Consider the following 16,459-nt stretch of genomic DNA (forward strand, 5'->3'; position numbering starts at 1 on the left):
ATCATAATGTGTAATAAATTCTAAATTTAATAAGATATATGTTTTATTTTTTAATCTATTATTTACATACACTTGCAATCATTATTTTCCTTGTATAAATTTAATTAGCACAACTTTTCCAAAATTTAAAATATATATATATATATATATATATATATATATATATATATTTATCTTTTAAAAAGGAAAATTATCGGTTTGTCTTGAAATTAAACCAAATCAAACCATTTACAAATGAAAATCGAAACCCGTAAAAAGTAGAATTAGCCTGCGAACTTAAATGAAATCTAAACACGACCGGCTAGGCATGAAAGTATGAAACCATAAAGAATCAAATCAATTTGGTCTGATCCTGGTTGTCCCTCCTCAAATCAGAATCGGCGGTTTGGGCCGGACCGAACCGCTGCCCCAGGACCACATTCGACGGGGCGCCAAAGCCAGCAGAGCAGAAAGCCCATTCCACCTGTTTCCCTCGGCAATTCCAAAGCTTCTCAAGTCCCGACTCCTAGAAAAACCACAAGTCGGTTTCATCAAATCCCTCGCAGATCACATATATAACTCTTACATTATATACACATTTATGTATATATCCAACTCATTATTTCCTCCTCTCAAATTACTGGCGTCGCACTGGTGGGCTTCCATACCATCTCTGTGATTCCAGTTCAGTGAGTTTGTATTGTTGTAAGCAAAGAAAATGTTGTTTTAATCATTGGGATCTTCTCATTTTATTACATTTTGTGTTAAATGTTTCAAAGGCTCATTGATCTTCTACTACCATTTGCATATGAGATTGTATTCTGTGATCAGGAAGTAAAATGCTGCTGCTACTGCTGCATTTATCTACATCTGGTTGAACCCATTTCCTGTTTAGTAGCTTTTAACAAAATCCTTTAATTTGGCATGCTGAAATGTTAGTTGGGTTTGATATATGTTGTGATATTGGCTGGCTATTAGGGTCGTAATACTCTTCTATTGGTACTTTGTTGTTCATAGATGAGTGCTTTTAGCATTTCCAATGGAGGCCTTCACTACTTTTGACATAAAATGTTTTCCATGTAAATTGTTCTTCTCAAAGAATTGGGAATGCTTTTGCGTTTCCTGGTTCATGGCTAAATTTTGCTTGTTATTGTAAATAATTTCAGCCAGAAAATCATTAACGCCATTTTTTTATGTGCATATTCAAAATTTGCTACTGATTAGAATTCTTTGTTTTGGTTACTTCTAGATAAAGTAATTCTAGTCGGTAATTTAGTGATGAAAATGTTGCTTTTTTGACTTTCAAACTAAATAGATTTGGTTTGTGATTTTATTGGCAATTTTGATGATCTTCACATTCTGTAAATTGTATTGTGGATAACTTCATTGTGATGCAATTCTACGTAACAGTTTAATAAATAGGCATTACTATGTTCCTGTGTTGATCATGTATCATTTTGCTTATCTTGCAGGCCATTGTGAACTTTGGTAATTTGAAATAAAAAACATGGCTGTGGCTGTGACTGTGACTCCTATTACACACATGGCAACACTCAATCCTTGCCTATCTTATTCTAACAAAGTATTTATGTCAAGCATAGCTAGTTTTAGCACCTAGTCTAAAGAGGAATCTTGGACTGGGCTCAAAAACTCTTCTCACATCCTATCAAAGCAGCCATTCTTACAAAGCATTACTTTAGCGCCTATAAAATATAGAAGCCTTGTTACTAGAGCAATGTCTACACCAAAGGAGAACAAGCCTCTGCCAGGATTGCCTGTTGATTTAAGAGGTTATGCATCTTTGTTTGTTCTTCAAATTTTTAAACAATTACGATATCTGTATTTTCACTCATTGTGAAATTTTGTACTTTATTCAGAATAACTGGTACAGAATAAAATATAAAAAAATAAAATTCCCATATTGTGCTATTGCTGTCTACTGTAAGCTTAGAATGGTCTTACAAGTGCTTAGGCTTGACATTGAAGTTTTCTCGTGTTGCTCCTAATGATTCTATTTCATTGGAAATCATAAATTTTGACATTGATGTAGTATTAGAAGAAGACTCAACTTAGGAATTGTATTTAGTATATAATTAGGAAGTTTGAATTTCTATTGTTTAGGAATTTTATTATTATTCAGGAATATTTATAGAGTTCTATTAGATGTATTAGTTTGTTATTTGGGAATCTTGTGTTGATATGGGATTCCTAATTAGTAGGGTTTTCTTGTTTAAGGATTCCTAATCCTAGTAGTAAAAAGACTAGTTATTTTACCATAAATACATGTCATCTAGGGATTTTATTGAGAATTAATATGAGTTTTGAGAATTTTTTTTCTCTTCCTTTGTATCTTGAAAATTTGCTTCTCTTGATCCTCTTGTGTTCTTGTTCTGCATCAGATATGCTTCTTTCTTTACTATGTGCTTGTAGCCTACAAAGATCGTTGCTTAGGCAAAGTTCCCCTAAGTTATACCCATGGAACTAGCAGCATCTGAACAATATGTCAATTTGGTGTTGCTAAATAAATACGTGTGTTTGAACTTTGAAGTTAGATTTGTTTGCTTGTGATACATACTTTGGAGAACCACACCCCAAAAGCTAGCCATTGAGGTTGTAAAGCTCAAGTCCATATATGGCCCACATCGAAATCTCATATTTTCAATGTGAGACACAAGTTACCTTGCAATTAGGATTGTAACATTCCACCACGCTCCATAGCCTTAGTGCCTACGCAGGCTGGAGTTGCACTAGCTTAACTTAGCCTTGTGTGAGTACTGCAATTCTAACATCACCACGTGCACCACGCGATTGCAACAAGGAGTCATAGTGGATGGTTCTGATACTATTAACATGAACTTAGGAGATCCACACCCTAAAAGCAGCCATTGAGGCTAGAATCTCATACTTTCAATGTGGACACAAGCTACCTTGCAATTGGGATTGTGAATGTCTAATTCTATAAAATAATGTCAAATAAAATAGACAAAGCAGATGAATACATTTTCCGTAAATATGAATTATGAGGTCAAATAAAAATGCAGATATCATTTTTCTTTCTATCACATTAGTGAGGCATGGAAGCTTGAAGACTAGGAAAAGAAACTGTAACGTCCCGAGAATTCTGAGCTCTGAATAGTACTATTTCCGGTCTGTGAATAGTATTATTCAAAGCCAGCATAAAGAATAAAAATGAGATAGAAATTAATTAAGATAAGCAGAATAAAAATTAAAGTGACCATCGGGTTATGGACTTAATCGGTATTATTGAAAAAGATGAACTATAACTCAATGAAGGGCATTTTGATCAATTCACTTGAAGAGTTGACTTTTGATCAAAATGTTAATTAAATTAAGCGAGAATGATGTATCAAAATGAGATTTAATTAATTAAAAGAAGTATGAAAATTTAATGGGGACATAGATGGAATTGTTGAATTTTAATAATTATAATTAGAATTATACTTATAATTATTTAGGTAATTATGTAACATAAAAATATTAATTATAATGCCAACTCATTAAACACCTCATCATCACCATCACCTCATCTTAGTCATCTTCATCTTCTTCTTCCCTCACCTTGCCGTCCACTCTCTCTCTATATCCTCTATTGAAGCTTCATTTCCAAGCTTTAAAATCCATAAATTCATCCATCATTTTTATAGCAAATCAAGAGAAAACCTTATATCAAGCCTTGATTTGAAGAAAGCAAGCAAGGATTTTAGGAAATTTGGAAGATTAGTGAAGGAGTGTTGGCCAATTGAGGTAAGTTGAGATTTGAGCTTAATTGGTTATGAATTTATGGAATTTAGGTTTGATTGTGGAGATTTCTATGAATATTGATTGAAATCATGGATGCTATTGAATGAAGGAATTTGGCTTGGGGAGACTAAGAAGACGAGACAAGGGTTTTGGTGAATTGAAGGTTAATCAAGAGTGATTGAGACTTGTAATCAAGGTTAGTGCTAAGTAATTTCATGAATTTTGAAAGTTTTTGCTAATTAAGTTAGGATTTATACAATTAGGGTTTTCATTATATGAAGCCTATTTAATGCTATTATGCTTGTATTATGACCATTTGATGTGTATTTATTGAGGAACATAAATAATATGGTGAAGAAATTAAATGATTTGGTTTTGGTGCATTAAGTGTGAATCTAAACAGCTTGAGTCTAGTGAGATTAAATGCTCATAACTTGAGCTACATAATTCCAACTGATGTGAAACTAATGGCAAATTAAAGATAAGACAATATACTAAAACTTTCATAAGGATAAGTTCCTCCAATTTTGTGTGTAAATACCTTGAATAATTGCTAAAAAATAAGTCACAAAATCTGGAACCTAGGAGTAGGACACTCTAAATAGTCCGGATTAAATGAGTATAACTCACTATAGGAAATTCCAAATGAGATGATTCTTAATTTGTAGAAAAGCTAAGATATAAAGAAATAACTTTCATGAAGAATAGAATGACAAATTCTAATTGCAACTTGTCCAAATTCGGGCTCCAAAAACTGCCTAGACCCTGTCCTGTTATTAGTAAAGAATGCATCTGAACATGTCTTGTTTGCTTGGACATAACTCACCGTATATAATTCCAAATGAGGTAAATTTTACCTTGTTGAAAATCTAAGATATAGAGGAACCACTTCTATGAAGAATACTTGACCTGAAACTGACTGGAAGATACCTAAATTATGGCTGGAATTCGGAAATGCAAATATGGAATCCTGAAAATGACTAAATGAATAGTACACACTTAATTGAGCATAACTTACTCTACAAAACTCAAAATTGAATAATTCTTGAACCTGTGTAATCCTAAGACACAGGGGAACAATTCGTATACGGACCATGATGCTAAATTATAACTGTAGCCTATTCAAATTTGCTTGACAAAGTGAGTCCAGAAATCTGCCTGGATTCTAGAAGTGACCTGAAAACTGGAAATTGATCACCTAACAGTTTTGGCAAAATGGCCATAACTCAAGCTACATAAATGCAAATTGAATGATTCTAAAAACAAAATAAACATAGGACATAGATCTATAATTCTCATAAAGAATGTATGGCCTAATTCCTGTTGTACCTTAGTCAAATTTACTAAGGAAGTTGAGGTACCAAACCTAGAAATTATGAAATATAAACATAATTCTTTAAAATGTGAATTGTGATGAATGCTAATGGCATGTTAAGCATGAATGGCATATGAAATTGTATTTGGAACCAATGTTCCCGTGATGAAAGTATGATAACGAAATGATGAAATAATGAGAATATTTAATTGCTAATAAAAATAAATTAGCCCAAGTATGCCTAAACAGTAGTGGAATGGTTGGATAGATTGACATACCAAGAAGGGATGAGATTAGCAGTACTGCCCATGACTTCTATGCCCGGATACCATTGGCAGGCACCAAGTATCCAATATGGTTATCACTTATTCATGATTGCTTTAAATAATTATTGGTAGGTATCAAGTGTCCGATATAATTATTCTCATGGCTTTTATGCCCAATTATATTGCATACTTGGCAGACACTGATGTGTCCGACGGTATGACGGCCCGAGACACCGAGTATTCAACGCCAATAAAACCCGCATATCCAGTCCAAACGGTCCTGTTAAATGTTACTTTGGGCACTAAGATAAATTGAGAAAGTTGAATATCGAAATAAAGAAAAGGAAAGATCCTTTGAAACCAAATATTTTCAAAGATCGTAAAAATATGGAAACATGAGGAAACGAGAAAAGAATATTGCGAAAAGTATCCAAAATCATTATATAGTTGAACAAATGAAATGACTATAAAATTTTGATGTTATAAATTCTATATTCTTTTAAATGGTTTATGAATATTTAAATGTGCATTTTCCTTATTTCATACAAGCATGAAAATTATTTTGTTTGTATATTGTACTTTTATTATGTAGTGCACCACTAAGCAGAAATGCCTAGCACGATGGTTTCTCCTCGTGCAGGTCCAGGCAATAAGACTCAGTAGACTTGGACAGAGATTTTGGACTAATCTGCAGTAGTGGTCATTGTCACTTCCGTACACAATTCTGGTAGAGATCGGTGGCCCAAAATAGTGCATGACCATGTGTATTGTAATTAAACACAAAATTTGTAATTAAATTTTAAAATGTATGATAAATGTGTACATTTTGTAAATGAATGAAATGAAGGAAATTTATGTATAGAAATGGATGTGAATAGATAAAGAAATATGAGTTGTGATTTTGAAATTGTTATGAATTTGAGATTTTCCAATATGGATAATTGTAACAGGTCAATTCTTTAACAGGTAGAATATTAAAAATACGGAAAACTCTTGTAGTTTCCATTTAAAATTTCCTTGGTTTAAATTATGATGAAATTAAGTTGATATTCAATTGAATAAGACAAGATTAGGTGCTTTGGCATAAGATGTGGCATTCTTTTGCTTGGCTACATTGTAGATTGGGTAAGGAGGTGTTACAAAAGCTATAGGTTGGCTGAAATTGTGTTCTGTTAGTACATTTTCCTGAAAAGCAGTGGTCATTGGTGTGAAAAAGGAGTTATTTGTTCATATGTTATCATTAAACTAGTCTTAAGATGTAGGAGTTAGGTCTAAATGGAGGGGACAGAGAAAAGTCCGAAGGCAATGGAACCCATACTGTTGGCTGCATACATCTATAAAGAATGCTGGAAATAAGATATTACTGTTTTACCGTTCCAGTGTTGAGCATTGGCTTTTGATAATTTTTTCCATGGTCAGTTGATTCTTGATACATCTAACAATGGGACAATTGTTTTCAGGTAAGAGAGCATTTGTTGCTGGTGTAGCCGATGACAATGGATATGGATGGGCTATTGCAAAATCTCTTGCTGCTGCAGGTGCTGAGATTATTGTTGGTACATGGGTACCTGTGTGTAAATTTTTCTAACTTAATTCCCTTCTGGTGTTTGAGAGTCTGAACTAGCAGATAAAGCTGTACAGTTTCTTATGAAAAGTTTCATCTGTCCAGGCACTAAACATATTTGAAAGCAGTCTACGGCGTGGGAAATTTGATGAATCACGCACGTAAGAACATATTCGGTGTTTCCTCAATTATGACCAGATAATTAAATGCTCGAAAACCTGTCACTAAATCCCTGCTAACAGATACTTAAATTGATTGTTCAGATTGCCAGATGGTTCCTTAATGGAAATTACCAAAGTTTATCCAATGGAATCAGTTTTTGACAGTCCCGAGGATGTTCCTGAAGATGTAATAATAATATTTCATCTAATTTATGGGATGGACGGCATATAATTACATTATATTCTCGGTTATGCTGTTATTTGTGGGTCTTTGCAGGTAAAAACATACTCAGGGGCCTCAAAATGGACTGTTCAGGTATCGTTTTAGACTTTTGGCTATGTAAAAGTTGGTGTACGCTGTGTGATGCTGCAGGTAATAATAATATTGTTGTTGGTATGATTAAAAATTAAAATAAAATTTTTAATTGAAAAATAAAATTCTAGTTTTATGATAATTCAAATATTATATTCATATAATTTTAAAAGAGTACTATTTATTACTAATTAGAAATTTTATTTAGTCATTTTTCAGTTGATGTCAAATTCAATCCTTCTACTATAACTATGTAACACATAAACTATATGCATACTGCTTAATTGGATGCCAAATCAACAGTGATAAAGAAATATATCTCAAAATATTTATTACTTGTATGTTGTGATGCATTGAATAAAATGCTATTTTCTTTACATGAATATATGAATTTCCAAATCTAAGCCTCCTTTTGTTTTATGGAAAATATTTCCTTATTTTCTAGCATTTAGGGAACTAAAAAAAATGGGTCAATAAAAATATTTTCCTGATCAAAAGAAAAATTAAGTCATTTTTAAGGAAAATGACTTTCACTTTTCATAATAAGAAGTCATTTTTCATTTTTAAAATTTTGATAATCTTATGATTTCCTCTAGAAAATGAAAGATTGTCATACTATGCATGACTTAAGCACATATAGTTTAACATTACAACCAAATAACAGAAAATATTTTTCATAAACAAATTATTTTTTACTAAACAAATGGAGCCTAAATATCCCTCTTTCAAGTGTATTGAGACAGTGTATTTAATATCTGTAAAAAAATAACACATGATATCACTTAACCATAATATTAACAAGCAAAAAATTACGATATTTCATCACAATATTTGTAGTTAAATTCATCAAATAGATTATTATTTGAAGATTTAATAATTATTGGGTTACTTAAAATCCAAATATTTTTTAGAATAAAAATGTCAACTCAAGTTTATTATTATTTTAGAAAAATTGTCAATATTGTTCACTTTTAAAAAGAAAATGTGCAGGAACTTAAAAAAGCTAAAGAATTCATCACTATTTTAAAAAGAGTGTCAACAGTTTAGAAATCTAAAAAAATGCATAAATTATATTATTATAAAGATGAGGATTTTATTTTTCTTATATTTTGATGGAAGTCTTGATATTTCATCAATAAAATGATAGTTTAAAAAATAAAATACACTTCAAGAACTAAAGTAATTTAAAATAAAAATAGAAAAAAAAAAAAAAAGAATAACAAAATTTCTTGAGAGCAAAGAGAATAGCAAAATTCAAATCAGAAGAAAAGAGCGGCGGGGGCACCAGTGTCACGTCTATGTTTCTTGTAGCTAGGTTTGAGACTTTGAGGTAAAATAGTGTTACACATCAGACCTGCACAATAACTGAAATAGAGAAATAGGGAGAGAAAGAGATAGAAAGGGACTAGGTGAGAAGAGAATTAGACTGGGTGAGGAGAAATAGAAAGGGATGAGATTAGAATCAGAGAATAAGAGAGGGAAGAATTTTGCATTTGTTATTGATTGTAGGTGCCCAATTACAACTATTCTTCCCCTATTTTTACTAACCCCTACAAAATACCAGAATATTGCCCTGTCTATTACATTCAGTCCACCAGCCCACCTAAGTCAACTCGTCTAGCTCATCCCATCCCTTAGTCACAACAAATAGTCACAATACTTCCATAGGAACAGTGACACAAAGTTCATTTTTACTTTTTAGAATGTATAATAATTTGTTTTATTGGTGGAGTCATTATTTTTGCTTTATCTGATCCATCTACTAGTTGATTAGATGGACATGATTTGCATTTTTTTTTTTTTTTGGTACAATTGGCTCCAACCCGGACTCAAACTCAAGACCTCATAATCCAAGAGACGACTTTAGTACCATCGAGCTAAAGCTCATTAACGGACATGATTTACTTTTAAAATAAGATCTTATTGTTTAACTAAGTTCCATTGTTTTGACACGTGATAAATCATTCTTTAGATTAAATTGTTCATTTATGAATTAGCATGCATATACAAGATGGTCAAGGAAAGATATGGAGTAATAATGTGTTAATATTTTATGTGAATGTTCTGAATCCTAGTTTACTTCTGCTGTTTTCTATATTAAAAACAATTTGAGTCACAATTTCTTTGTTCTCTTCCTTGCTCTCATGTCTATGATGCAACAATTTGAATGAACTAGGAGGTCAGCGTTCAGCATTGCATAATATAGTTCATGAAGCGTAAAGTTGCTGCTTGGATATTGGGGTTCGCTATGTTTTCTATTTTGTATAGAAATGAATTCACTTCCTACTCAACATATCATGATCTATTTCCAGCCTTGAAATTCATCAATATATTCCTGTTATTTTGCTGAGTGGATTTAGTGTATTTTTTACCGAAGCCATACTTTTGGGTTTAAAAATGGGCTGCAGTTACTGATTGGTAATATGTAATATTGTCTTGCAAGAGCTAGTTGAATCAGTGAAGCAGGATTTTGGCAGCATTGACATCCTTGTGTACTCGCCAATGGGCCAGAGGTTCAGTGCCATTGACATTTTCCTTTTTTGCACTGCTCTTTCTAGATTGTTGTGGTACTTAATCTTCAATTGCTCAGGTTAGCAAACCTCTTCTGGAGACATCAAGGAACGGATATCTTGCGGCCATCTCTGCATCAAGTTACTCATTTGTTTCCTTACGGAAGCATTTTGTTCCTATATTGAATCCAGGTACAGTTATTATCCAATTTCCTCTCCTATTATATGTAATTTTTATCCCTATATTTATCTCACTCCACCCTTCTTCTTTGAAAACCCAAATGGTGTATTAAGATCAGAATCTTGGTAGGCCAAAGAGTGTTGTTAGAACTTGACTTTTGGTGTTGAATGTTGATGTTACAGGTGGTTCTTCAATTTCTCTAACCTACATTGCTTCTGAAAGGATCATTCCAGGGTACGGCACGTTTGGGATTGCTTCTCTATATCTCACAAAAAACATTACCTTTTTTTTTTTGAAAAGAAAAACCATTTCAAATTGTTTCACATGCACAGATATGGTGGAGGTATGAGTTCAGCAAAGGGTGCTTTAGAAAGCGACACACGGGTGGGTTTTATTGTTTCTTTAACATAAACTGCATCTCACTTGCTGATCATATTCTAGCATCCATTTCAAAATTTTCAACTTTTTTCTGTACTGATTCAGGTTCTAGCTTTTGAGGCTGGAAGAAAGCACAAAATCAGAGTCAACACTATATCTGCAGGTAAATTGGTTACTTAAGATTCAGAAGGGGTCTAATTACCCAAAACTTGGAACTATTTTTTGTCATGCTGGCCCATGCTTGTGAATTATTGAGAACTCCTGATTTCAAACTTTAAGATTAGAGACTTTTTGATGTAGCTATAGACTCTACTCATCTACTGCATGCATGTGATTCAAATATCATTATCACCATCACTTGTTAATTATTTAGAAGATTTCTAGTAGAAATGCATAGACTCTTTGTGATCCTCTCACCTCTTTCTATGGATGCACATGCTTCAGCTGGACTCCGTTACAACTTGCTAGCTTCTCTTTGACTCATCACGCTACCAGTTATAGCTTATCCACTCCTAATGGGGAAATAATTTCACTGACTTACCAAAATATAGTTTGTAAATATAACTAAAACATCCTGGTATTATCCACATTGACGGAAGCAACCACCTGCATATAAAAAATGGCTGCCATGGTTCTCCAGAGGCTATAGCTGAGGATGAGTTGTGTCCATATACTACTCAAGAATCTGCCCTTTTTGTCTTATTGGGAACTGGATCTTAACCTTGCTCTCTTGAATTTCTGGAAGTGTTGATGGTCAGTGGTATCTGAAAGTACGGATGGGTCCCTTCAAATTACACCTAACCAACTAGTTTGAATTTGATTTTCCAAGAATTGATAATTTAAATTTTATTAGTTGTGGTTTGATGCACATGATCTTTACAATAATTTGTTGCACTATTAAGATGCAAGTGGAATGATTAGCAAGATTTCCAAATGGTCTTGCTATCTTGGCTTGCAAGAACATGCAATTAAATTCATTCCCCCCATCCTCTCTCTTTTCCTCTCCATTTGAGCAAATGGTAGACAATGCAAAATCCAAAACCTGCTCAGAATTTGTATAAACTATTTTTCTTTAACCTGTTTTCTGGAACTTACAATTATAGATGTGTTATCACATTTTCATGCTTTTTGAAATTCAGGTCCATTAAGAAGTCGAGCTGCAAAAGCAATAGGCTTTATTGATATGATGATTGATTACTCATTGGCTAATGCACCTCTGCAGAAGGAACTATCTACAGGTGAGTATGAACAACCCTATAGCTTTGTTTGCATTTGGTTGTACTGCCAAAATATTTATTTTTTTTTAGGGGAGAGGAATACTTAGCTAGTTTCTGTAAAATATGAAGTTTCCTTTAATCAATTTCCCAAAATGATTTTCTTTTTCCTTTCTTCATGATGATCTTCTCTTTTGATTGTTTTTTTTTTTTGTACCACAAGTAAATGACTAGATTAAACAATGCTTTACAAATTTAGACCAAATACTGCAATTGAATTACATGCATTGCTTCCCACATTTTTCTTCCTTTAAACTTTTCTAAACGTGAGTTCATTGAAACAGAAGAGGTGGGGAGTACAGCTGTCTTCCTGGCTTCACCTTTGGCTTCAGCTATTACTGGTGCAGTTGTGTATGTGGACAATGGTCTAAATGCAATGGGAGTAGGAGTTGACAGCCCAATATTTGCAAACCTTGACATTCCAAAGTATAACTGAAAGTCTGGTTGAAATTAAAACATTCTTCACTTGACTTCCCAAAATTTTTCAAAATATATGTTGTTTCTTTTTTTTTTTTTTTATTTAATCTATAATCTATATCATGTATGGGGAATAGCCGACTTAAACCCCCTTTTGATGAGAGGATAATTTATGACATTTTAGTAGGAATTATTTCTTCCTTTAATGTCTGCACTGATACGCATGTTTGCTTGCTTGGCATAGAAATTTCCAAATTAAACACAGCTGGGCTATTTAGTAAGAAGAATATTCATTTCATATTCACTAGTTGCTTCTGATAAACATAGGTCTGGCACACAGCTAGGCTAGTTTACATTACCATTGTTAGCTTACCATTCCCTGCCCAACTTGGAATCACAATTTACAAATCCCACCTTACCTATTACTAGAGAAGTACACTAGCTAGGTATATCGTCACTAAGAATAGTTAGAGACTTGTCATTATCATGAATGTTTGCGGTGGCCATGGCATATAACCTACGCAAGATGAGCTTCAGATTGAGTAGCAATTCACTATATTTACTTCATTCTTGTCTGCAAAAATTTTGCTCAGAAATTCATAAGGCTGTACAAAAGATTCAAAAACCACATGATCCTTTATGACAAGCTATCAAAAAGAAAATCTTCACAGATGTCAATGTGGGCGTATGACAGAAAATTATAATGTCATTCATAGTAGTGCTAGTTACAAGTAGGATTCTTGACATGTAGAGAGCTATTTGACTAATTGACTATATCATTTACAAGGAAATCCTAATTACAGCAAAAACTAATATTAGTGCTTTATATCCCCACAATCGTTACCTCATCTTACGCTTCCCTCTCCGAATGAGGGCTGTGCTTGCTCGAGTATTATCACTCTCAGGCGATGAGTCTTCCACAACTGTTTCTTCCTGTAACACCAAGCCACGGTTCCTGGACAACTTCCTAATGGGAGTGGTAGGTCCTGCTTCTTGAGATTCTTCAAACGTTAGATTTTGTTGGCCATCATATGTTAGGTTTATTTGATTCCTATTTGGCATCAACTCCTCCCCAACACCAACCAATGAAGTCATTAACTGCAAATTTCACATTGGCACATGTTTAGTGGGAAAAAAAAAAAAGAATTTTTGGAAACCATACACAAGCAATGAAGAATTAGTTGTTCTGTCAGATATATAATCAGAAAATAAATTAATAACCCAGAGGCAAGTAGGCTGAACAAAATAGAGCTAGCAAGTACAGAGGGCTATTTGGTATTCATAACACGGTTTCCAGTTTATAAGTAAAATTAAGCATCATATTATACGGTCCAGCTACAATATATATTCTGCTCAACAGCCAGGTAGTAGGTAGGTTACAGTAATATGTTCAACAACATCATACCATCTTCGCCCACCGCATTTACCAGGAAAATTGTCCTTTTAAATCATTTACAGATGGCACGAAGTTCACAGATATTGCAACCAATGTAAATCTAGATTATGAAATCAGCATCCAAATACCTTCCAATCCTTGAAGTCGAGTTTGAAGACAAAGTGCCTGTATACAACCTCCCCTGATATAACTGCACTGGCAGCAGCCGCATTCCTTGGAGCTGACATGTAGAGAGAGAGAGAGAGAGAGAAGAGCAGTGAGAAACTAAACTTACCCTCTTACAAAGATATGGAAGAAAAAAGCATTTAAGGATCTTACAAACTAGATGCCAGCCATTCTCATTCACTTTTATTTCAGCTCGCCCATCTTTAACTAGAAATGACAAAGTAAACAAATTCTCCACGGTCTGTGCAAATGAGTTTCTATTCAACACTAAATTTTCGAGCTTGACACTTTTTTTCTTCCTTAAAATATTAAACATTGTTGCCATATTGTTGTCTGTATCCATTCTCTCTTTTGCCAAATGGTCATCAACAACCTGAACAAGGTAAAATTCCATGAGCAACGATGGGCAAATTATGAAATATGTACTCAGGAAACACATGAAATTGCAGATAAATAACATTTATAAAGCAAGGGCGAATCCTGAATAATTAAGAAGCTAGCAGTTTCAGGTTTCAACTTGGTTGAAACAGAAATTGCAAATTTCAGTTCTTTTGTTAAATATAAAGCAATAAAAGTCATCTTCAGTGGCTGTCCAAGGTATAATAAGTCCTTCCATCATTTTTTAGTGAGATATGAAAAAGTGTAACTTGGTTAAAACCATCTTACCTCTTCAGGCTGAATACTCTCAGTTGGTTTCATACGTTTTCTAACAGCAGCCTTCCGTACCTTTAATTCGGTATCTGCAGCCCCAATCCTACAGATGAAACAGAAATGAATCTATAACTATTGAAAAATTATAAAATAATAATTATAATCATAAAATTCTGTTGCTATTACATTGTATAGCACCCAGGACAGCTCCTAAATATATGAGATACTGCAACTCCAATATTGTTCCAGCCTAGTAAGACCCTGCCAGCTTCTGCGCTGCTGCTAGGCCCACCTTGTTGCCCAAATTCTCTAAGGAGACAAGTTATATAATCCGAGGCAGTTATTCCATCATTGCCCTGTGCCTTGACATAGGTGAACAACGACTTTGTGATGTCTAAAAGGGCCTCTGCATCAGCAACTTGTTCTCTTGGTTTCTGTACTGAAATTCATAATGGGGGGTGGGAGTGTTAAACAACAGTTAATGAAATCATAAGCAACTACTAACATCCTAAAAAATGATAATGCAATGAAAACGGAATCAAACAAATGTCATTAGCAAATGCCATTTATAAAGTAAATAGATTTTTGCAAATAATAGAATATAATCATTTTTCATTTACTCCACAAACAAACTAATCAGAGTAATGAATGGGGTCATAAAAACAAAAACAGATAATTACCAGACATCAAGATTGCTCCACGACTAGCAATGAGTGGCAAAAAACTCGATTCTCTAATCTTAAAATGAAGAGAAAAACTAAATGCATCCATCTTAACCAGATTACAAATTTAATCAACAACACAAATTAAACAACAACTGCCAATCACTAAACAGAAAACAATAATGAATACCTAGGTGGTGCAAGCTTTCCACTTCATGAAAGATTGATCGGAACTTATCAGAATCAACCTTTCCAATATCATCTCTTTCGTCTACACAAACAGTTCCAATAATAATAATTAGTATCTGAATAATTGGGTTATATTTAATTTTTATAAACCAAACAACGATTGTAGCAAAAACTATAAATTAAAAAAAAAAAAGAAAGTACCAATAATGAGGTTCTTCACGGCGAGGTACCGTGCTCGAAGAGCTGCGCCACCGGCCGCGACTGCACGGCCAGATTCACTCGTATCGGCTCCACCATCATCTGCTCGAGTACTACTAACGTTAACACTGGTAGCAGCAGAAGCATTTCCCGGTTCTGGTTTCACGGGTGGGGGCATGGATATTGGATTACGTCCTGAAACTGGAACAACTTCCAGAACAAGAAACGAAAGAGGAGAAGTTGAAGAGGTGAAAAGTCGTGATTAATGGAATATTGGAATTGGAAAACCCTAAATTCTGAAACTGAGAAATCATTAAAGCCCTGCAATGGAGAGATTTGAAGAGTCGTTTTCCCTCCTTCCACTCTCCCCAGCCGCTTCTCTCTCTTTAGCTGTCTCTCTTTCATGGCGCTTATTTATAATGGTAGACTACTTCGGCGTCAAGGGACGGCCAACGTGTGGATTTTCAGAGTACACGTGCGACTTTATTAATAAAAACAATTATTTGTAAATGACAAAAAAAGGCTTTTTAAATTATTGAAAAATAATTTAAAAGTGGGTCACTTAAAATTTTTTTTTAAAATAGCTAAAAAAATTCATTTTTAATTAAATAAATATAAATTTTTAAATTTTTAAAAAATAACTCGATATTCATCTATTCGTACTTAATTTAATTTGAATTTAAGTCATTTTTACTTTCTTTTTAAATAATTTTATTTTGTCGTTATAAATTCATATTTGTTTAATATTTAAATATATTTAAAATTTCTTTTAATTAATTAATTTATTTAATTCTAAACGTTATTAAAATTAGCAATTTGTAGCTCTACTCGAAGAACGTTTTGAGTTGTTTTATTTTTTATTTAAATTGAGAAAAAAAAGTAAAAAATAGTGATAATTTTCTTTCTTTGTATTTTTTTTTAAAAAATAAATAAATTATTTTATTTTTTTTATAAAAAATTGTAAAGAAAATAAATTTTTTTCTTTTTATAAAAATTTTAATTTTTTATAATTTTACCTATTTTTTATTTTTATACAAATTAAGAATTAATTATAAAAAAAATTCAAATTTTTCGTAAT

The 16,459-nt window shown here is 33.1% G+C and overlaps 1 protein-coding gene and 1 pseudogene across 2 annotated transcripts; one reads left to right on the plus strand and one right to left on the minus strand.

Annotated features, from left to right (window-relative positions):
* The first annotated feature begins 357 nt into the window (after nt 1-357).
* LOC110647298 (enoyl-[acyl-carrier-protein] reductase [NADH] 1, chloroplastic-like) lies at nt 358-12,139 on the plus strand (annotated as a pseudogene).
* Nucleotides 12,140-12,808: 669 nt separating this feature from the next.
* On the minus strand, nt 12,809-15,779 carry LOC110647297 (non-structural maintenance of chromosomes element 4 homolog A). 2 transcript variants are annotated; one of them, XM_021801059.2, is made up of 7 exons: nt 15,385-15,779; nt 15,185-15,265; nt 14,519-14,771; nt 14,348-14,435; nt 13,835-14,054; nt 13,645-13,736; nt 12,809-13,218 (listed from the first exon to the last, which is right to left on the minus strand). In XM_021801059.2, exons 1-7 carry the CDS (start codon nt 15,557-15,559, stop codon nt 12,961-12,963), a joined length of 1,167 nt encoding a protein of 388 aa, XP_021656751.2. In that variant the 5' UTR covers nt 15,560-15,779; the 3' UTR covers nt 12,809-12,960. The 2 variants fall into 2 exon arrangements, with proteins under 2 accessions (XP_021656751.2, XP_021656752.2); XM_021801060.2 differs by lacking the exon at nt 15,185-15,265.
* Nucleotides 15,780-16,459: the final 680 nt, after the last annotated feature.

Source organism: Hevea brasiliensis, chromosome 3 (genome assembly GCF_030052815.1).
Source record: "Hevea brasiliensis isolate MT/VB/25A 57/8 chromosome 3, ASM3005281v1, whole genome shotgun sequence".
NCBI lineage: Eukaryota > Viridiplantae > Streptophyta > Magnoliopsida > Malpighiales > Euphorbiaceae > Hevea > Hevea brasiliensis.

What these genes read in the sequence shown, in the direction of transcription:
- LOC110647297 (XM_021801059.2), bottom strand. Translation starts at nt 15,559, where the DNA reads ATGCCCCCACCCGTGAAACCAGAACCGGGAAATGCTTCTGCTGCTACC. An exon ending in TGTCCTGGGTGCTATACAAT is followed by an intron (nt 14,436 to 14,518) that starts GTAATAGCAACA and finishes TTTCATCTGTAG; the next exon opens with GATTGGGGCTGCAGATACCG. An exon ending in TCGACTTCAAGGATTGGAAG is followed by an intron (nt 13,219 to 13,644) that starts GTATTTGGATGC and finishes TGAAATTTGCAG; the next exon opens with TTAATGACTTCATTGGTTGG.